The 23074-nt window shown below is 47.2% G+C and overlaps 1 protein-coding gene and 1 long non-coding RNA gene across 6 annotated transcripts in view; both read right to left on the reverse strand.

Annotated features, from left to right (window-relative positions):
* LOC115183708 (serine/threonine-protein kinase B-raf) overlaps nucleotides 1-23074 on the reverse strand; it is a 66412-nt gene that overhangs the window by 12672 nt on the left and 30666 nt on the right. For 4 of the 5 annotated variants that reach the window (XM_029744778.1, XM_029744777.1, XM_029744780.1 and 1 more), the window contains 10 exons: nucleotides 18699-18802; nucleotides 17059-17161; nucleotides 15520-15668; nucleotides 14653-14772; nucleotides 13735-13894; nucleotides 10373-10412; nucleotides 9633-9761; nucleotides 6497-6633; nucleotides 3301-3503; nucleotides 2740-2916 (listed from right to left, as the gene is read on the reverse strand). In XM_029744778.1, the coding sequence (XP_029600638.1) occupies nucleotides 2740-2916; nucleotides 3301-3503; nucleotides 6497-6633; nucleotides 9633-9761; nucleotides 10373-10412; nucleotides 13735-13894; nucleotides 14653-14772; nucleotides 15520-15668; nucleotides 17059-17161; nucleotides 18699-18802 (1322 nt within the window). The remainder of the gene's footprint in view (nucleotides 1-2739; nucleotides 2917-3300; nucleotides 3504-6496; nucleotides 6634-9632; nucleotides 9762-10372; nucleotides 10413-13734; nucleotides 13895-14652; nucleotides 14773-15519; nucleotides 15669-17058; nucleotides 17162-18698; nucleotides 18803-23074) is intronic. The other variant, XM_029744779.1, reaches the window with a different exon arrangement.
* On the reverse strand, nucleotides 107-952 carry LOC115183710 (uncharacterized). Its single transcript, XR_003874044.1, has 2 exons — nucleotides 411-952; nucleotides 107-250 (listed from the first exon to the last, which is right to left on the reverse strand). It is a non-coding gene; the product is annotated as an uncharacterized LOC115183710 (long non-coding RNA).

Consider the following 23074-nt stretch of genomic DNA (forward strand, 5'->3'; position numbering starts at 1 on the left):
CGTTAAAGCCTGTGTAAAGTTCATTTGTTTCAATGTACCGGTAGGCACCTGAGGCTTATAGACATGTGCGGCTTATTTATGTTCAAAATAATATAGATTTTTTTAATTCAGTGGGTGCGGCTTATATTCAGGTGCGCTTAATAGTCCGGAAATTACGGTAATCAATAAACAGTAGACATGTTTACAGTCCCAGGTTAGTTAGTAATCAAACACTGGTACACCAGTCTGTCCATGTTAAGACTGTCCTAACCTCCACTGTAACAGTCAGTCCATGTTAAGACTCTCCTAACCTCCACTGTACCAGTCTGTCCATGTTAAGACTCTCCTAACCTCCACTGTCCCAGTCTGTCCATGTTAAGACTCTCCTAACCTCCACTGTCCCAGTCTGTCCATGTTAAGACTCTCCTAACCTCCACTGTACCAGTCAGTCCATGTTAAGACTCTCCTAACCTCCACTGTACCAGTCAGTCCATGTTAAGACTCTCCTAACCTCCACTGTACCAGTCAGTCCATGTTAAGACTCTCCTAACCTCCACTGTAACAGTCTGTCCATGTTAAGACTCTCCTAACCTCCACTGTACCAGTCTGTCCATGTTAAGACTCTCCTAACCTCCACTGTACCAGTCTGTCCATGTTAAGACCCTCCTAACCTCCACTGTACCAGTCTGTCCATGTTAAGACTCTCCTAACCTCCACTGTACCAGTCAGTCCATGTTAAGACTCTCCTAACCTCCACTGTACCAGTCAGTCCATGTTAAGACTCTCCTAACCTCCACTGTACCAGTCAGTCCATGTTAAGACCCTCCTAACCTCCACTGTACCATGCAGTCCATGTTAAGACTCTCCTAACCTCCACTGTACCAGTCAGTCCATGTTAAGACTCTCCTAACCTCCACTGTGCCAGTCAGTCCATGTTAAGACTCTCCTAACCTCCACTGTACCAGTCTGTCCATGTTAAGACTAACCACTGTACCAGTCAGTCCATGTTAAGACCCTCCTAACCTCCACTGTACCAGTCAGTCCATGTTAAGACTCTCCTAACCTCCACTGTACCAGTCTGTCCATGTTAAGACTAACCTCCACTGTACCAGTCAGTCCATGTTAAGACTCTCCTAACCTCCACTGTACCAGTCAGTCCATGTTAAGACCCTCCTAACCTCCACTGTAGCAGAGTTGTGAGTTCTGCAGGTACCTACCGTAGTTCAGAGGCTGACTCATTTAAATGCAGCTCTATCTGCTGTGTTGTGTCGGCCAGAGACTGAGCACATCAATGCCTTATGAGACAGACAATGGAAACCAGGAGAGTCAGCGTAGGGGGACGAGAGCGTGAACCAGGAGAGTCAGCGTAGGGGGACGAGAGCGTGAACCAGGAGAGTCAGCGTAGGGGGACGAGCGCGTGAACCAGGAGAGTCAGCGTAGGGGACGAGCGCGTGAACCAGGAGAGTCAGCGTAGGGAACGAGAGCGTGAACCAGGAGAGTCAGCGTAGGGGACGAGCGCGTGAACCAGGAGAGTCAGCGTAGGGGACGAGCGCGTGAACCAGGAGAGTCAGCGTAGGGACGAGAGCGTGAACCAGGAGAGTCAGCGTAGGGGGACGAGCGCGTGAACCAGGAGAGTCAGCGTAGGGGACGAGAGCGTGAACCAGGAGAGTCAGCGTAGGGGACGAGAGCGTGAACCAGGAGAGTCAGCGTAGGGGACGAGCGCGTGAACCAGGAGAGTCAGCGTAGGGGACGAGCGCGTGAACCAGGAGAGTCAGCGTAGGGGCCGAGCGCGTGAAACCAGGAGAGTCAGCGTAGGGGGACGAGCGCGTGAACCAGGAGAGTCAGCGTAGGGGACGAGCGCGTGAACCAGGAGAGTCAGCGTAGGGGACGAGAGCGTGAACCAGGAGAGTCAGCGTAGGGGGACGAGCGCGTGAACCAGGAGAGTCAGCGTAGGGGGACGAGCGCGTGACCCAGGAGAGTCAGCGTAGGGGACGAGCGCGTGAACCAGGAGAGTCAGCGTAGGGGACGAGAGCGTGAACCAGGAGAGTCAGCGTAGGGGACGAGCGCGTGAATCAGGAGAGTCAGCGTAGGGGACGAGCGCGTGAACCAGGAGAGTCAGCGTAGGGGACGAGAGCGTGAACCAGGAGAGTCAGCGTAGGGGGACGAGCGCGTGAACCAGGAGAGTCAGCGTAGGGGACGAGCGCGTGAACCAGGAGAGTCAGCGTAGGGGACGAGAGCGTGAACCAGGAGAGTCAGCGTAGGGGGACGAGAGCGTGAACCAGGAGAGTCAGCGTAGGGGGACGAGAGCGTGAACCAGGAGAGTCAGCGTAGGGGACGAGCGCGTGAACCAGGAGAGTCAGCGTAGGGGACGAGCGCGTGACCCAGGAGAGTCAGCGTAGGGGACGAGAGCGTAAACCAGGAGAGTCAGCGTAGGGGGACGAGCGCGTGAACCAGGAGAGTCAGCGTAGGGGACGAGAGCGTGAACCAGGAGAGTCAGCGTAGGGGACGAGCGCGTGAACCAGGAGAGTCAGCGTAGGGGGACGAGAGCGTGAACCAGGAGAGTCAGCGTAGGGGGACGAGAGCGTGAACCAGGAGAGTCAGCGTAGGGGACGAGAGCGTGAACCAGGAGAGTCAGCGTAGGGGATCAGTGTGTGAACCAGGGGATGCATCCCAAATAGCAGCCTTTTCCCCATGTCTGGGACTAGTTCTGAGAACAGGGTGCTAGTCGGGGTACATCCCGTGTGTTGTGGATTAACTCACTCCATGCCCTGTGCCGTCTGCCGGGCGATGTCTATGAGCTTGATCATCTCAAACTTGGTCTCTATGATGTGTAGGTGGTGGTAGAGGGAGGAGCCCTCACACCACTGGGTCACGATGGCCAGCTGAGGCTTGGTGGTGTAACCCATGAACAGCAGGATGTTGACGTGACGCGTCTTCCTGTTAGGGAACAGGGGGAGGACATCAAAACCACTGAGAAGGAGCTTTCAGCTATCCATCCGGCATGTTATTTCATGGCAAAAACAGAAGCCCCGTTATTTCATGACAAAACAGAAGCCCTGTTTACACATGACAAAACAGAAGCCCTGTTTACACATGACAAAACAGAAGCCCTGTTTACACATGACAAAACAGAAGCCCTGTTTACACATGACAATACAGAAGCCCCGTTGACACTATACTTGTATATCCCAACACACCTAAGACCTGGAAGGTGGCAGTTAATTACCTGAACATCTGCAGTAAAACTAGTATTCTACCACTGTGTATATGCCAAGCTTTTTTTTTTTTTATATACATGACTTAACCGTTAAGGCGTCTTACCGGAGGACTCCCACTTCGTTCTTAAAGGCCTGTAGTTGCTGTGGGGTGGGAGCTGTAACGTTCAGCATCTTCACCGCCACGTCGCCGTGCCACTTGCCCTTGAAGACGGTTCCAAAGGATCCAGATCCTATCCTCTGACCCAGGGTGATCTGACCTTCTGGGATCTCCCAGTCGTCACTAGAGTCCCGTCTGCCCAGGGTTTTCTACGACACACACACACACACAGAGACGGTTTACTTCCTGCTTTACAACAGAGCCGGTGCACGGTTGAAGGGCTCTGTGCATTTCACCACACTAATGTGTGTTTTACTAGGTCTTTCTCCATCTGAATACATGGGCATTTATAGCCATCTTGCCAACTCCTATAGTCATTGTTTGGCACCTCCATCTTATTTTAAAGTTATTGATCCTGCTTTGTGATACACCAATCAGCTCTAAGAAGGTCTGTGTTATACACCAATCAGCTCTAAGAAGGTCTGTGTTATACACCAATCAGCTCTAAGAAGGTCTGTGTTATACACCAATCAGCTCTAAGAAGGTCTGTGTTACTTCTACACCAATCAGCTCTAAGAAGGTCTGTGTTACTTCTACACCAATCAGCTCTAAGAAGGTCTGTGTTACTTATACACCAGTCAGCTCTAAGAAGGTCTGTGTTACTGATACACCAGTCAGCTCTAAGAAGGTCTGTGTTACTGATACACCAGTCAGCTCTAAGAAGGTCTGTGTTACTGATACACCAGTCAGCTCTAAGAAGGTCTGTGTTACTTATACACCAGTCAGCTCTAAGAAGGTCTGTGTTACTTCTACACCAATCAGCTCTAAGAAGGTCTGTGTTACTTCTACACCAATCAGCTCTAAGAAGGTCTGTGTTACTTCTACACCAATCAGCTCTAAGAAGGTCTGTGTTACTTATACACCAATCAGCTCTAAGAAGGTCTGTGTTACTTATACACCAGTCAGCTCTAAGAAGGTCTGTGTTACTGATACACCAGTCAGCTCTAAGAAGGTCTGTGTTACTTATACACCAATGAGCTCTAAGAAGGTCTGTGTTACTTATACACCAATGAGCTCTAAGAAGGTCTGTGTTACTTATACACCAATCAGCTCTAAGAAGGTCTGTGTTACTGATACACCAGTCAGCTCTAAGAAGGTCTGTGTTACTGATACACCAATCAGCTCTAAGAAGGTCTGTGTTACTTATACACCAGTCAGCTCTAAGAAGGTCTGTGTTACTTATACACCAATCAGCTCTAAGAAGGTCTGTGTTATACACCAATCAGCTCTAAGAAGGTCTGTGTTATACACCAATCAGCTCTAAGAAGGTCTGTGTGATACACCAATCAGCTCTAAGAAGGTCTGTGTGATACACCAGTCAGCTCTAAGAAGGTCTGTGTGATACACCAGTCAGCTCTGAGAAGGTCTGTGTTATACACCAATCAGCTCTAAGAAGGTCTGTGTTATACACCAATCAGCTCTAAGAAGGTCTGTGTTATACACCAATCAGCTCTAAGAAGGTCTGTGTTATACACCAATCAGCTCTAAGAAGGTCTGTGTTATACACCAATCAGCTCTAAGAAGGTCTGTGTTTATACACCAATCAGCTCTAAGAAGGTTCTGTGTTATACACCAATCAGCTCTAAGAAGGTCTGTGTTATACACCACTCAGCTCTAAGAAGGTCTGTGTTATACACCAATCAGCTCTAAGGTCTGTGTTATACACCCACTCAGCTCTAAGAAGGTCTGTGTTATACACCAATCAGCTCTAAGAAGGTCTGTGTTATACATCAATCAGCTCTAAGAAGGTCTGTGTTATACACCAATCAGCTCTAAGAAGGTCTGTGTTATACACCAATCAGCTCTAAGAAGGTCTGTGTTATACACCAATCAGCCTCTAAGAAGGTCTGTGTTATACACCAATTCAGCTCTAAGAAGGTCTGTGTTATACACCAATCAGCTCTAAGAAGGTCTGTGTTATACACCAATCAGCTCTAAGAAGGTCTGTGTTATACACCAATCAGCTCTAAGAAGGTCTGTGTTATACACCAATCAGCTCTAAGAAGGTCTGTGTTATACACCAATCAGCTCTAAGAAGGTCTGTGTTATACACCAATCAGCTCTAAGAAGGTCTGTGTTATACACCAATCAGCTCTAAGAAGGTCTGTGTTATACACCAATCAGCTCTAAGGTCTGTGTTATACACCAATCAGCTCTAAGGTCTGTGTTATACACCAATCAGCTCTAAGGTCTGTGTTATACACCAATCAGCTCTAAGAAGGTCTGTGTTATACACCAATCAGCTCTAAGAAGGTCTGTGTTATACACCAATCAGCTCTAAGGTCTGTGTTATACACCAATCAGCTCTAAGGTCTGTGTTATACACCAATCAGCTCTAAGAAGGTCTGTGTTATACACCAATCAGCTCTAAGAAGGTCTGTGTTATACACCAATCAGCTCTAAGAAGGTCTGTGTTATACACCAATCAGCTCTAAGAAGGTCTGTGTTATACACCAATCAGCTCTAAGAAGGTCTGTGTTATACACCAATCAGCTCTAAGAAGGTCTGTGTTTATACACCAATCAGCTCTAAGAAGGTCTGTGTTATACACCAATCAGCTCTAAGAAGGTCTGTGTTATACACCAATCAGCTCTAAGAAGGTCTGTGTTATACACCAATCAGCTCTAAGAAGGTCTGTGTTATACACCAATCAGCTCTAAGAAGGTCTGTGTTATACACCAATCAGCTCTAAGAAGGTCTGTGTTATACACCAATCAGCTCTAAGAAGGTCTGTGTTATACACCAATCAGCTCTAAGAAGGTCTGTGTTATACACCAATCAGCTCTAAGAAGGTCTGTGTTATACACCAATCAGCTCTAAGAAGGTCTGTGTTATACACCAATCAGCTCTAAGGTCTGTGTTATACACCAATCAGCTCTAAGAAGGTCTGTGTTATACACCAATCAGCTCTAAGGTCTGTGTTATACACCAATCAGCTCTAAGGTCTGTGTTATACACCAATCAGCTCTAAGGTCTGTGTTATACACCAATCAGCTCTAAGGTCTGTGTTATACACCAATCAGCTCTAAGGTCTGTGTTATACACCAATCAGCTCTAAGGTCTGTGTTATACACCAATCAGCTCTAAGAAGGTCTGTGTTATACACCAATCAGCTCTATGTTTGGTAGCGGTCGCGTCTCACCATCTTATTGCGGTCGTCAGACGAGGACGATGACTTCCTCTCTCTCTGTGGACACGGAGACTTCTGAGGAGCCTTCACATTGGTCAATGAGCCAGGCAGCGAGGCCGGAGGCGTGGCCGACAGCCCTGCAGTCGACCCTGATTGGAAGCAGGAGAGGGAGGGAGGGGGTTAGGGAGGGAGGGGAGGGTGGAGGAGGAAAACAAAACAAGATGAGGATGAGAAGAAACGGAGGGCGAACAGAAGGAGGAGGAAGAGGAGGAAGAGGAGGAAGAGGAGGAAGAGGAGGAAGAGGAGGAAGAAGACAGGGATTGAGTGACAAGAGAAGGGATATGTCCAGTCCCAAACTGACCCCTAGACCCTATGCCCTAGGATCGACCCCTAGACCGTATGAATTGGGTCTAGGTGTCGATCATGGGGTCGATCATAGGGTCTAGGGGTCGATCATAGGGTCTAGGGGTCGATCATAGGGTCTAGGGGTCGACCATAGGGTCTAGGGGTCGACCATAGGGTCTAGGGGTCAACCATAGGGTCTAGGGGACAACCATAGGGTCTAGGGGACAACCATAGGGTCTAGGGGTCGACCATAGGGTCTAGGGGTCGACCATAGGGTCTAGGGGTCGACCATAGGGTCTAGGGGTCGACCATAGGGTCTAGGGGTCAACCATAGGGCAGGGTTCCCCAATGGGCGGCCTGTGAGCGATTTTATTTGGCCCCCAAAATGTTCAGATCAAAAATATTGAATATATTTTATTAATAATGTTTCAATTAAATTAGAGAAGAGACTGTAAAATCATCAGAAAATTAGTGTAAACAAATTGGAGCCACTGCTGAATGTAAATTGGGGATCCTTGGCGTAGGGCTAGGGGTCAGTTTGGGATTGGACCATAGAGGGCGTAGGGTCTAGGGGTCAGTTTGGGATTGGGCCATAGAGGGCGTAGGGTCTAAGGGTCAGTTTGGGATTGGGCCATAGAGGGCGTAGGGTCGAGGGGTGAGTTTGGGATTGGGCCATAGAGGGCGTAGGGTCTAGGGGTCAGTTTGGGATTGGGCCATAGAGGGCGTAGGGTCTAGGGGTCAGTTTGGGATTGGGCCATAGAGGGCGTAGGGGTCAGTTTGGGATTAGGCCATAGAGGGCGTAGGGGTCAGTTTGGGATTAGGCCATAGAGGGCGTAGGGGTCAGTTTGGGATTGGGCCATAGAGGGCGTAGGGGTCAGTTTGGGATTGGGCCATAGAGGGCATAGGGGTCAGTTTGGGATTGGGCCATAGAGTGGGTTTCAGAGAACAGGAGGGTTGAGGGGAGTCAGTGTTGTGTCCTGGGGGTGTTGGAGGTGGGGGGGGGGTGTGGGAGGTGGGAGGTGGTACTGATGTTAACAGAACTGATGACTTCTACTCTTGTGGCTAGAGCACAGCACTCTTCTCCTAACCTGTCAAATTCTCCCCAACGGGCCACGTCAAATTCTCCCCAACGGGCCACGTCAAATTCTCCCCAACGGGCCACGTCAAATTCTCCCCAACGGGCCACGTCAAATTCTCCCCAACGGGCCACGTCAAATTCTCCAACGGGCCACGTCAAATTCTCCAACGGGCCACGTCAAATTCTCCCCAACGGGCCACGTCAAATTCTCCCCAACGGGCCACGTCAAATTCTGCCCAACGGGCCACATCAAATTCTGCCCAACGGGCCACGTCAAATTCTGCCCAACGGGCCACGTCAAATTCTGCCCAACGGGCCACGTCAAATTCTCCATCTAGCCACAACCGTAGAAGCCATCAGTTCAGAGGAAACCATCAGTGTCACCAGTGTGTGAAGGAGAGGGTGTTGCTGGGATAGGGTGGTGTGGTGCCTGGTGCAGTAGGGAACTCTGGGTAATGTAGTACTTTAACTGCATCCTCTACTTTATAACCAATACGTCTCAATGAGGCTTCCAACATGACATTAAAAAGACAAAAACATACTCACACTGGAAGGTAGGGAATACACTACACCGTCAACTACAGTCAGCCAATGACTACATTACACCGTCAACTACAGTCAGCCAATACATTACACCGTCAACTACAGTCAGCCAATACATTACACCGTCAACTACAGTCAGCCAATGACTACACTACACCGTCAACTACAGTCAGCCAATACATTACACCGTCAACTAGTCAGCCAATGACTACACTACACCGTCAACTACAGTCAGCCAATACATTACACCGTCAACTACAGTCAGCCAATACATTACACCGTCAACTAGTCAGCCAATGACTACACTACACCGTCAACTACAGTCAGCCAATGACTACACTACACCGTCAACTACAGCCAGCCAATGACTACACTACACCGTCAACTACAGCCAGCCAATGACTACACTACACCGTCAACTACAGCCAGCCAATGACTACACTACACCGTCAACTACAGCCAGCCAATGACTACACTACACCGTCAACTACAGCCAGCCAATGACTACACTACACCGTCAACTACAGTCAGCCAATACATTACACCGTCAACTACAGTCAGCCAATGAATACATTACACCGTCAACTACAGTCAGCCAATGACTACACTACACCATCAACTACAGTCAGCCAATACACTACACCGTCAACTACAGTCAGCCAATACACTACACCGTCAACTACAGTCAGCCAATACATTACACCGTCAACTACAGTCAGCCAATACATTCCACTGTCAAGTGGTATGTCAGTTCTGAGGACGTTTCTAAAAATGTTCTATACATCTATACTGTACTTTCCTATTCCCTGATCAGAGCCTGGATCCAAAGGATCTCAGAGTAGGATCTGTTTTCCCTTCTAGATCATAACGAATGAGACTATATGGACAGATCCTAGATCCACAGTCCTACTCAGAGATGCTTTGTGGACACAGGCCCTGAACAGAAAAACGCTCCCATATGAGAGTTTTGGAAGCAGGGGGGGGACGGGGGGACGGGACGGTGGGTAGTGACAGTGTGAAGGATCATGGTAGTGAGAAAAAAACGTAAGGAAAGAGAGTGAAGAGTGAAACACAGATGGACAGTGGGAGGGGCAAAACACAGGTGACACACACACACACACACACCACAATACACACACACCACAATACACACACAGAGGCACACCACAGAAGCCTAGCTACCTCGGTACACAGGCTCGGACTCAAAATCAAAGACTATGTCATTGGGGTAGGAGTATAGGAGGGGGCTTGAGGTCCGTGTTCGGTGCTTCCTCAAGCAGCGGGCGGGTGGGTGGGTCTGCAAGGGGGGGGCTGCAAGGGGGGGAAGAGAGAGACACAGCAGGATCACTGGCCCTGAAGACCAGCTACTGGGCCCACCTGACCCTACTTCTCTTTTGTACCTACTGTAGGCCCGATCCAAAATGGACGCCTAGTCACTGTACTGTGCTCTACTTTTGGCCAGAGACCAATGAGTGCCAATGAGGAGAATGCATGAATCTGGCTCCATGGACCAGTAGAAAGTTGGAGATTTTTTCCCACACATTATCACTGGCCAAAAGTAGTGCACTAGATAGGGAATAGGGTACAATTTGAGACTGGCCCCATAGTAAGTAGTCTACACTCTTTCAGAGGGAGCATGGACGGGCAGTGGAAATCAGAGAATGTTAGGGGAATAAAAAAAGGGTAGATGGCTCTCTTAATAAAGGGGAAGTCTCCTTAAAGGGACAGAGCCATTGTTTTACAGTCTAAGGACAAATATTCTGAATATGCATCAACAAGACTTGTAGAAATAGAATTCTGACTGGACAAAATGAGCTTCAAGGGCCTTGTAAAACAAGAGAGAAAGAGAACACAGATGCAGGATGTGGGGGACGGGGACGGGGACTTGTTGATTGAATTACTGATGATGATAACTTCCTTACCTCCTTCTGACCTCTGTAAACCTTGGTCTCGAATCAAGTCCTGAAAGAGAGAGAGAGGAAATAACAGAGAATCACAATACTGTGAAGACAGCTGGGCATCTAGATTCCAGACAAACGCTACAGGCTGGGTTATATCTTGGTAACTGGTATAACAGTGGAACTGACAGCGTTTTAACTACTTTTCAGATATGAAAAAGAGACAAATCATATTAGTCAAAAAAATATCAAAAATTCCCAGTTTATGCTTACAAAACCAACTTTATAAAAAAAAAAAGAGGTTTTAAAAACAGGTTATATTTGACTCAAAATGTTATGACGTACACTAAAGGCATTGATGGCAGAACAGATGGATGTAGTTCAATGCATGATTTATATAATAAACCAATAGATTTCTTGGTGGTCCAAAAAAATATTGCTATCATGTTGTAAATCACAGTGGACCTGGTACCATTTGGAATGCACTGTTTCTGTTTCAACGGCTCAATATTTTGGACCAAAAAAAAGGGAGGAATGTAACTAAGGCTGGGAATGATAATATAATCAAACTAGCAAGGCCTAATGATCACAAGTCAGCAATAACGTGGCTAATAGGCCTAGCGTATCTATTTATGTAGCAAGCTAAAAACACGGAGCCTAACATTAGCTAGCGAGCTAGCTGCTAGGAGGATGTCGTGTCATTGGAGAAGTGGGTGAGTGACTGACTTTTCACGCCATCTTGTTTTTTTTTCGGTGGCTACACACAGCTAGAGATGCAGGTGTCATTGGGTAAAAGCTAGCAAGAACTAGAACGGCTTAAACAGTTAGCATATCTCTCGCATTCATAAATTCAGAGCGAAGAATAACTGAATATGACCGGGGTCAGTAAACGTAGGCAAAGTAATAGTTAGTCAAGAGCGCTCCAGATAGCATGTAAACGGCTCCGCTAGAGCGCTCTAGATAGCGTGTAAACGGCTCCGCTAGAGCGCTCTAGATAGCACGTAAACGGCTCCGCTAGAGCGCTCTAGATAGCATGTAAACGGCTCCGCTAGAGCGCTCTAGATAGCATGTAAACGGCTCCGCTAGAGCGCTCTAGATAGCATGTAAACGGCTCCGCTAGAGCGCTCTAGATAGCATGTAAACGGCTCCGCTAGAGCGCTCTAGATAGCATGTAAACGGCTCCGCTAGAGCGCTCTAGATAGCATGTAAACGGCTCCGCTAGAGCGCTCTAGATAGCATGTAAACGGCTCCGCTAGAGCGCCCTAGATAACATGTAAACGGCTCTGCTAGAGCGCTCTAGATAACATGTAAACGGCTCTGCTAGAGCGCTCTAGATAGCATGTAAACGGCTCTGCTAGAGCGCTCTAGATAGCATGTAAACAGCTCTGCTAGAGCGCTCTAGATAGCATGTAAACAGCTCTGCTGGAGCGCTCTAGATAACATGTAAACAGCTCTGCTAGAGCGCTCTAGATAACATGTAAACGGCTCTGCTAGAACGCTATAGATAGCATGTTAACGGCTCTGCTGGAGCGCTTTAGATAGCATGTAAACGGCTCTGCTGGAGCGCTTTAGATAGCATGTAAACAGCTCTGCTAGAGCGCTCTAGATAGCATGTAAACAGCTCTGCTAGAGCGCTCTAGATAGCATGTAAACAGCTCTGCTAGAGCGCTCTAGATAACATGTAAACAGCTCCGCTACAGCGCCCTAGATAACATGTAACGGCTCTGCTAGAGCGCTCTAGATAGCATGTAAACGGCTCTGCTAGAGCGCTCCAGATAGCGTGTAAACGGCTCTGCTAGAGCGCTCTAGATAGCATGTAAACAGCTCTGCTAGAGCGCTCTAGATAACATGTAAACAGCTCTGCTAGAGCGCTCTAGATAGCATGTAAACAGCTCTGCTAGGGGGAGTCAGGTTGTCAGAGTAAGGTGTTACTAATGTGTGTCTGGAAGTAGCTAGCTAGCAAGGTAGCCAACATTTGACAGTTGGCTTGTGTGCTTGGCTGGGACCAGCATGCATTGTTGGCAGGCAAACTGCAGAAAGACGAGGAGGCTACAATTCCTCCATCGTTTACCAGTGCAATTTTGACAGCCAAATTAGGTGAAAAAGTTTCAGAGGGTTTATTTAATGTCACCTTGGTAGATGTCAGCGCATCTTTCTCTGGCTAGCATTAGCTGTTGATGATGTGTATAACTGAAGGAGAGAGACACTGCCTTTTCATGGTTGTTTGATCAACAGGACTGTAAAGTTCCCAAATGTAAGAAATATTTGCAGAAATCCATTCAAGTGAATTTTGTGGCTTTTGGTGAATGTGTTCTATTGCTCTAAAGTCACTCTGTTGCTACTTCCTGTTAACACACAGTCCAGTTCATAGTGAATGATGACAGGTCCTACTGCCTGTAAACACACAGTCCAGTTCATAGTGAATGATGGCAGGTCCTACTGCCTGTAAACACAGTCCAGTTCATAGTGAATGATGACAGGTCCTACTGTAAACACACAGTCCAGTTCATAGTGAATGATGACAGGACCTACTTCCTGTAAACACAGTCCAGTTCATAGTGAATGATGACAGGTCCTACTGTCTGTAAACACAGTCCAGTTCATAGTGAATGATGACAGGTCCTACTTCCTGTCAACACACAGTCCAGTTCATAGTGAATGATGCCAGGCCCTACTGCCTGTAAACACACAGTCCAGTTCATAGTGAATGATGACAGGTCCTACTGTAAACACACAGTCCAGTTCATAGTGAATGATGACAGGTCCTACTGCCTGTAAACACACAGTCTAGTTCATAGTGAATGATGACAGGCCCTACTGTAAACACACAGTCTAGTTCATAGTGAATGATGACAGGACCTACTGTAAACACACAGTCTAGTTCATAGTGAATGATGACAGGACCTACTGTCAACACACAGTCTAGTTCATAGTGAATGATGACAGGCCCTACTGTAAACACACAGTCTAGTTCATAGTGAATGATGACAGGCCCTACTGTAAACACACAGTCCAGTTACATTTACACTACAGACACCCTGGTTCGATTCCAGGCTGTATCACAACCGTCCGTGATTGGGAGTCCCATAGGGGCGGCGCACAATCGGCCCAGCCTCGTCCAGGTTTAGCCGGTGGTAGGCCGTCATTGTAAATAAGAACTTGTTCTCAACTGACTTGCCTAGTTCAAATAAAAGGTTAAATAAATACAAGTATGATTACTATGTGGTATTTGGCCAAGAACTACAGTACACGACTTGACCCAGATGAGCACCCCCTTTAACTAGTGCTGGCACATACACTTTGTACATTAGCAGTACTACTTGTCTCCAGCAGGGGGAAGTGTCTGAGCTCTCAGACACACAGACATAAGGAGATGTTGGACTCACGTCTATGTTGACGGGTTCGATGGTGTTGATGTGGACGTTGGGAGCGGAGGACGAGCGGTCTCTCTGTCCAAACTGGTTCCTGTGGTCCTCTTCTCCGGGCCTGAAATTCTGGGGGATAGGGATGGACTTGGACGGGGACACGCTGGTGTGGCACAGGGACCTGGGGGTCAGAGAGACAGAGGTCAGAGGTCAGCGGTCAGGGAGGATAGGGGTTGAAACTCTGGGGGGGGGGGGTGGAGATGGACAGGGACCTGGGGGTCAGAGAGAGAGAGGTCAGGGAGGATGGGGGTTGAAACTCTGGTGGGGGGGTGGAGATGGACAGGGACCTGGGGGTCAGAGAGAGAGGTCAGGGAGGATGGGGGTTGAAACTCTGGGGGGATGGAGATGGACAGGGACCTGGGGGTCAGAGAGAGAGAGGTCAGGGAGGATGGGGGTTGAAACTCTGGTGGGGGGGTGGAGATGGACAGGGACCTGGGAGTCAGAGAGAGAGGTCAGGGAGGATGGGGGTTGAAACTCTGGGGGGGATGGAGATGGACAGGGACCTGGGGGTCAGAGAGAGAGGTCAGGGAGGATGGGGGTTGAAACTCTGGGGGGGTGGAGATGGAGATGGACAGGGACCTGGGGGTCAGAGAGAGAGAGGTCAGGGAGGATGGGGTTGAAACTCTGGGGAGATGGACTTGGACAGGGACCTGGGGTTCAGAGAGAGGTTAAGAGGGGAGGAACAGGGTGGGTCATCTCACTGGGGACATATGGCACAGCATTAGCAGAGATTCCAGTCTACATTGAATCTAGCGAGGAGACACAAGACGATCAAGTCTGTCTGTTTCAGTAGTCTTAAAAAATGGCTTCCTCTCCTCGTCTTCTTTTCCTTCAACTGTGCTGAGGTGAGAATGGGATCAGGACAGCTGTGAGACTCACCCGGTGGAGTCGGACGGAGGCAGTGAAGGGTAGACCTCGGACACGGGAGTGGTGCCCTCTGATGACACCTCCTCCTGGGTGATGGGGTGGTGCTCAAAGAACTTCGACACCAGCAACAAACTGCAGCAGAGAGCCAACATACAGGTTAGACCTGGTAGAGAGCCCCAACCTACAGGTTAGAACTGGTAGAGACCCAACATACAGGTTAGACCTGGTAGGGAGCCCCAACATACAGGTTAGACCTGGTAGAGAGCCCCAACATACAGGTTAGACCTGGTAGAGAGCCCCAACATACAGGTTAGAACTGGTAGAGAGCCAACATACAGGTTAGACCTGGTAGAGAGCCCCAACATACAGGTTAGACCTGGTAGAGAGCCAACATACAGGTTAGACCTGGTAGAGAGCCCCAACATACAGGTTAGAACTGGTAGAGAGCCCCAACATACAGGTTAGACCTGGTAGAGCCCCAACATACAGGTTAGACCTGGTAGAGCCCCCCAACATACAGGTTAGAACTGGTAGAGAGCCCCAACATACAGGTTAGAACTGGTAGAGAGCCCCAACATACAGGTTAGACCTGGTAGAGAGCCAACATACAGGTTAGACCTGGTAGAGAGCCCCAACATACAGGTTAGACCTGGTAGAGAGCCCCAACATACAGGTTAGAACTGGTAGAGAGCCCCAACATACAGGTTAGACCTGGTAGAGAGCCCCAACATACAGGTTAGAACTGATAGAGACCCAAGTTAACTTCAGTCTCAAACAAGGAAAAAAACAACAGAATTAAATGACACATCAAGTTAAAACTGCCCATCCCGTCCACCTTTCCTCAATGAGTTGAATTTATTAATTTGATCGATAACTCACTCTAGCTGGTCGTAGTTGACACACATGAGCGGCACCTCTGTGCTGCAACGTTGGTGGAACTTATAGCCACACGTCTGACATCGGAACCCCTGGAACAGAAGCTTCCGGCAAAAATCGCAGAAGGCCAACGTAAAAAAGGTCTTCCTCACCTGAGGAACGGACAGAAACAGAGAGAGACAGTTAGAAAATAGAGTAGGAAACGTGAAGGGAGCTGTCCCATCCATGGAGATAGAAAGACGACTCACTTTTGTATATATGTGCCATCTCCATTTTTAAGTAGTCCATGTTCTTCTTCTATTGTGTTTGAAACAAAAAGTGTAAAGCTAACATTGATTATTTACCGCCACCTGCTGGACTCCTGAACCAAATCTCGTCATAAAATTTAATTGTGGCCACTAGATGGCAGTGCTATAGCTTAAAAAAGACATTTACAAAACCAAAAAGACGATACAATTTGAAGAAGACAATGCTCCGATCATATGGGAATCCAACCCATTGCATTCGCAAACCCAGTTGACTAATACAAATTTTAAAAAACGGTGGAAGGCCTCAAAAGGTGATGTCCCAGGCTAAAACAAGATATTTTCCATCTAGGAGCCCTCTTTCTACCTCTGTGTTTCTGTTCTTGTCTAACATACAGTATATGCACGTGCCATTGTGAATGCAGGTGTTCCAATCATTGAGGACATCGGAGGTATATAGTTGCTCTTTCCTTCAGTGAATGAACTTGCTCTGATCTAACAAATAGTTTATTTGCCCGGTCTACATGCACGGCCAGAAACAAACACGAGGGTCAACTCAACAATGGACTGAACCTTGCACTGTTCTGGACAGTTCGTCCTCCTAGTTAAAGTCTTTCTAGTTGCTTTTCCCAGTAACATCCCATCCCAGTCCCAGCTGGTTCCAGAAGTCTAGTTCCATAGTTCTACACGGAACAAAAATATAAAAACGCAACATTTAAAAAAATAAAAAAAAAGTGTTGGTCCCATGTTTCATGAGCTGAAATAAAAGATCCCAGAAATGTTCCATACGTACAAAAAGCTTATTTCTTTCAACATGTTGTGCAAAAATCTGTTTACATCCCTGTTAGTGAGCATTTCTCCTTTGCCAAGATAATCCATCCACCTGACAGGTGTGTCATATCAAGAAGCTGAAAAAAACAGCATGATCATTACACAGGTGCACCTTGTGCTGGGGACAATAAAAGGCCACTTAAAGAAATTGCAGTTTTGTCACAACAACACAATACCACAGATGTCTCAAGTTTTGAAGGAATGTGCAATTGGCATTCTAACTGCAGGATTGTCCACCAGAGCTGTTGCCAGAGAATGTAATGTTCATTTCTATACCATAAGCCAGAGGGGTATTTTTGTTTGTAATAAAGCCCTTTTGCAGGAAAAAACTTATACCTGATTGGCTGGGCCTGACTCCCAAGTGGGTGGGCCTGGCTGCCAAGTGGGTGGGCCCATGCCCTCCCAAGCCCACCCATAGCTGCACCCCTGCCCAGTCATATGAAATTCTAGTTCCAGTCGTACTCACAAAGTTGTGTGTGGTCAGAGGAACGTTCTCCAGCACTTCCACGTGTAGCTCCTCCCCTGTAAGCCAGGAGATGTCCGTGTCCCAGCCAAGAGGCTTCTTCTCTCTGAGACAGGTGACAGGAAGCAGAGTTCACTGGGTCGTGGTTGAGTTTAGTACACACGTGGGTTGTCGTTGTTGTAAAAGAGAATGTGTTCTCAATGATTTACCTTGTTCAACAGAGTACAATAAAATAAACTGAATTGTGCGAGTGTGTACTGTACATTGCCCTCTCACTGTGTGTACTGTACATTGCCCTCTCACTGTGTGAACTGTACATTGCCCTCTCACTGTGTGAACTGTACATTGCCCTCTCACCGTGTGTACTGTACATTGCCCTCTCACCGTGTGTACTGTACATTGCCCTCTCACCGTGTGTACTGTACATTGCCCCCTCACTGTGTGTTACTGTACATTGCCCTCTCACTGTGTGTACTGTACATTGCCCCCTCACTGTGTGTACTGTACATTGCCCTCTCACCGTGTGTACTGCACATTGCCCTCTCACCGTGTGTACTGCACATTGCCCTCTCACCGTGTGTACTGCACATTGCCCCCTCACCGTGTGTACTGTACATTGCCCCCTCACCGTGTGTACTGTACATTGCCCCCTCACCGTGTGTACTGTACATTGCCCCCTCACCGTGTGTACTGCACATTGCCCCCTCACCGTGTGTACTGCACATTGCCCCCTCACCGTGTGTACTGCACATTGCCCTCTCAGTGTGTACTGCACATTGCCCTCTCACTGTGTGTACTGCACATTGCCCCCTCACTGTGTGTACTGTACATTGCCCTCTCACCGTATGTACTGCACATTGCCCTCTCACCGTGTGTACTGTACATTGCCCTCTCACTGTGTGTACTGTACATTGCCCTCTCACTGTGTGTACTGTACATTGCCCTCTCACTGTGTGTTACTGTACATTGCCCCCTCACTGTGTGTACTGTACATTGCCCCCTCACCGTGTGTACTATACATTGCCCTCTCACTGTGTACTGTACATTGCCCCCTCACCGTGTGTACTGCACATTGCCCTCTCACTGTGTGTTACTGTACATTGCCCTCTCACTGTGTGAACTGTACATTGCCCTCTCACCGTGTGTACTGTACATTGCCCTCTCACCGTGTGTACTGCACATTGCCCTCTCACCGTGTGTACTGCACATTGCCCTCTCACCGTGTGTACTGTACATTGCCCTCTCACTGTGTGAACTGTACATTGCCCCCTCACCGTGTGTACTGTACATTACCCCCTCACCGTGTGTACTGTACATTGCCCTCTCACCGTGTGTACTGCACATTGCCCTCTCACTGTGTGTACTGCACATTGCCCTCTCACTGTGTGTACTGCACATTGCCCCCTCACCGTGTGTACTGCACATTGCCCCCTCACCGTGTGTACTGTACATTGCCCTCTCACTGTGTGTACTGCACATTGCCCTCTCACTGTGTGTACTGTGCTGAAACGATTATAAAGTTGGGCAGGAGCATCAATTGACAGAATGTGAAGATTTTATCTTTTGGCCAAGGTATACGTGTGTGTGTGTGTGTGTGTGTGTGTGTGTGTGTGTGTGTGTGTGTGTGTGTGTGTGTGTCTTACCCATCCTGTATCCTGTAGACAGCACAGCACTCAGGGATTAGTCCCCTCATCATTAAAGCCTTCTTCAGAGAGTCTCTGACTGTCATGCCACAGCGGGCTGGGACCTGGGACAGACACAGAGGAACCATACAGTTCGTTTCAGGGACTGAACAGCAGGTATGGACCATATACAGCTGAAGTCGGAAGTTTACATACACCTTAGCCGTTTTTCTACAATTCCTGACACTTAATCCTAGTAAAAATTCCCTGTTTTAGGTCAGTTAGGCTCACCACTCTATTTTAAGAATGTGAAATGTCAGAATAATAGTAGAGAGAATGATTTATTTCAGCTTTTATTTCTTTCATCACATTCCCAGTGGGTCAGAAGTTTACATACACTCAATTAGTATTTGGTAGCATTGCCTTTAAATTGTTTAACTTGGGTCAAGACTTTTGGGTAGCCTTCCACAAGCTTCCCACAATAAGTTGGGTGAATTTTGGCCCATTCCTCCTGACAGAGCTGGTGTAACTGAGTCAGGTTTGTAGGCCTCCTTGCTCGCACACGCTTTTTCAGTTCTGCACACACATTTTCTCTAGGTTTGAGGTCAGGGCTTTGTGATGGCCACTCCGTTACCTTGACTTTGTTGTCCTTAAGCCATTTTGCCACAACTTTGGAAGTATGCTTGGGGTCTATGCCTATTTGGAAGACCCATTTGCGACCAAGCTTAATTTCCTGACTGATGTCTTGAGATGTTGCTTCAATATACCCACATAATTTTCCTTTCTCATGATGCCATCTATTTCATGAAATGCATCAGTCCCTCCTGCAGCAAAGCACCCCCACAACATGATGCTGCCATTCCCGTGCTTCACAGTTGGGATGGTGTTCTTCGGGCTTGCAAGCCTCCCACTTTTTCCTCCAAACATAAATGGTCATTATGGCCAAACTGGTCTATTTTTGTTTCATCAGACCAGAGGACATTTCTCCAAAAAGTACAATCTTTGTCCCCATGTGCAGTTGCAAACCGTAGTCTGGCTTTTTTTAATGGCGGTTTTGGAGCAGTGGTTTCTTCCTTGCTGAGCGGCCTTTCAGGTTATGTCGATATAGGACTCGTTTTACTGTGGATTGTCGTGGAAAATTGCAAGATTATGTTATAATGCTTGTATTGTATTATAATGGTTGTTTTATTCGACCGAATAGAGTATTCTGTTAACTATTGTGTGTGTGTTCTACTGAGGCCTCTATGAGATAACACTGACAGAGGAGATTTACGATGTCTTTGGGTGATAAAACCTAAAGAGCATTCCAGATAACATGAGTTAATGTTTCTGTTCTATACCGTACCAGGAAGAGACGGTTCCAGTTTGGAGTCGGAGGACCAGACACTGGTCTATATATACAATGAAAACTGTTGACACAGTAATAACTGGTCTGCTATGTATTATAGATACCTTTCATACAAATCTTAACCTTGTGACCATTCTATGTATCTGTTGTTCGTCATGTTGGTTGAGAGGGGTGCATCTTGGCTATAAAAGATCTTTGTACTTTTGTGTTGTCACTTTTCAATGGTTCATTAGAAATGGCGCATCATTGAAAGTCAAAGTGTTTTTGCAAAAGCTCTTAATTATTAAATATGTAGTTTAAGCATAACTCTGACTGGTGTGTGAAGTTTGTAACTCTCCTCATTTGGTAATACAGCAATTAACCACCACAGGATAAAGATACTTTTGTACCCGTTTCCTCCAGCATCTTCACAAGGTCCTTTACTGTTGTTCTGGGATCGATTTGCACTTTTCGCACCAAAGTACGTTCATCTCTAGGAGACAGAACGCGTCTCCTTCCTGAGCGGTATGACGGCTGCGTGGTCCCATGGTGTTTATACTTGCGTACTGTTTGTACAGATTAACGTGGTACCTTCAGGCGTTTGGAAATTGCTCCCAAGGATGAACCAGACTTGTGGAGGTCCACCATTTCTTTCTGAGGTCTTGGCTGATTAATTTTGATTTCTCATGATGTCAAGCAAAGAGGCACTGAGTTTGAAGGTAGGCCTTGAAATCCATCCACAGGTACACCTCCAATTGACTCAAATGATGTCAATTAGCCTATCAGAAGCTTCTAAAGCCATGACATCATTTTCTGGAATTTTCCAAGTTGTTTAAAGTCACAGTCAACTTAGTGTCTGTAAACTTTTGACCCACTGGAATTATGATACAGTGAATTATAAGTGAAATAATCTGTCTGTAAACAATTGTTGGAGAAATGACTTGTTGCCAAAACTATTGTTTGTTAACAAGAAATTTGTGGAGTGTTTGAAAAACGAGTTAAAATGACTCCAACCTAAGTGTATGTAAACCTCCGACTTCAACTGCACATAGGCTATACGCATGGCCCAATATGTTCAAATCATTTTACCAATATCCCGCAAGGGCCACAACTGGTTAAATCAGAATTTCCACGTTATTTCAACCCCCAAAAATATAATGTGATGATGTTGACTCAACATGGAAAACTGATTGGATTTGTAAAATGTAATCAAATCATTTTTTATTTTTTTTCTCCACCTAACTTTTAAATTAAAATGACTTTTTTTTGTGTTATTATTTCACGTTGAATTCACGTCAGTTGACAACACACAACCAAAAGTAAATCCAAACTAGACGTTGAAACTGACGTCTTTGCGCCGTGCGATGTGATTCGGCTCATTTCTGAAGGTGGAAAGTAGATTTGAAATGGTGTAGAGATGTTTAAACCGTCCAGACAGGCTAGAACACTTTACAATGCAGGAAGATACCACCTAGTCCTAAACAGAAGGGTTTGTTTGTTATCTGTATATGAAAATCAGCTGAATAACTTAATGCATGACACACTTCTATTGAGTAATATGCATTCACCTGTACTGTGAAGAAGACCGAGTCTATATCTTGATTTACCCAGTTTTAAAAATCAATCATTTATCTTTCAAATACAACACTGCTCTGCATTAGTTCAATGTCATGTTGAAGTATAAATGGTGATAGGAGGAGTAGGCCCCAGCAGCAGTAGGCCCCAGCAGCAGTAGGCCCCAGCAGCAGTAGGCCCCAGCAGCAGTAGGCCCCAGCAGCAGTAGGACCCAGCAGCAGTAGGACCCAGCAGCAGTAGGCCCCAGCAGCAGTAGGCCCCAGCAGCAGTAGGCCCCAGCAGCAGTAGGACCCAGCAGCAGTAGGACCCAGCAGCAGTAGGCCCCAGCAGCAGTAGGCCCCAGCAGCAGTAGGTCCCAGCAGCAGTAGGCCCCAGCAGCAGTAGGACCCAGCAGCAGTAGGACCCAGCAGCAGTAGGACCCAGCAGCAGTAGGCCACAGCATTACAGGAGAGAATCAAGCGTACTTCTACCAAAGACACAGACTGGGCTCAAATCACACTGATAGCAACAGAGCTGTGCTTATTATTGTCAATGAGCAAATAGCCTAGCATCACAACCCTAAGTCCTGTAGCTAAGTCATCTGTCCTTTAAGCTACATCCCTTATGTAGCATGACGCTTCTAATGAAGACTTGACCTTCCAGTTAAAAAACAGAACAGGAAACTAAATGTACAATACAACACCGACCTCTAGTTGTAATTATGGCAAAAGGCTGTGGTTTTTAAACTGACGTCCCACACGATGAAGAAATGCATCAACGCAATAAAGAGTGATACAATTACAGAGGTAGAGAGTATGCTGCCACCTGCACAGCAGAGGCCCAGGCCATCTCTCCCTAACGTCATCAATACAGGCCATCTCTCCCTAATGTCATCAATACAGGCCATCATCAATACAGGCCATGTCTCCCTAACGTCATCAATACAGGCCATCTCTCCCTAACGTCATCAATACAGGCCATCTCTCCCTAACGTCATCAATACAGGCCATCTCTCCCTAACGTCATCAATACAGGCCATCTCTCCCTAACGTCATCAATACAGGCCATCATCAATACAGGCCATCTCTCCCTAACGTCATCAATACAGGCCATCTCTCCCTAACGTCATCAATACAGGCCGTCATCAATACAGGCCATCTCTCCCTAACGTCATCAATACAGGCCATCTCTCCCTAACGTCATCAATACAGGCCGTCATCAATACAGGCCATCTCTCCCTAACGTCATCAATACAGGCCGTCTCTCCCTAACGTCATCAATACAGGCCATCTCTCCCTAACGTCATCAATACAGGCCATCTCTCCCTAACGTCATCAATACAGGCCATCTCTCCCTAACGTCATCAATACAGGCCATCTCTCCCTAACGTCATCAATACAGGCCATCTCTCCCTAACGTCATCAATACAGGCCATCTCTCCCTAACGTCATCAATACAGGCCATCTCTCCCTAACGTCATCAATACAGGCCAACTCTCCCTAACGTCATCAATACA

The sequence above is a fragment of the Salmo trutta genome, unplaced genomic scaffold (genome assembly GCF_901001165.1).
Source record: "Salmo trutta unplaced genomic scaffold, fSalTru1.1, whole genome shotgun sequence".
NCBI lineage: Eukaryota > Metazoa > Chordata > Actinopteri > Salmoniformes > Salmonidae > Salmo > Salmo trutta.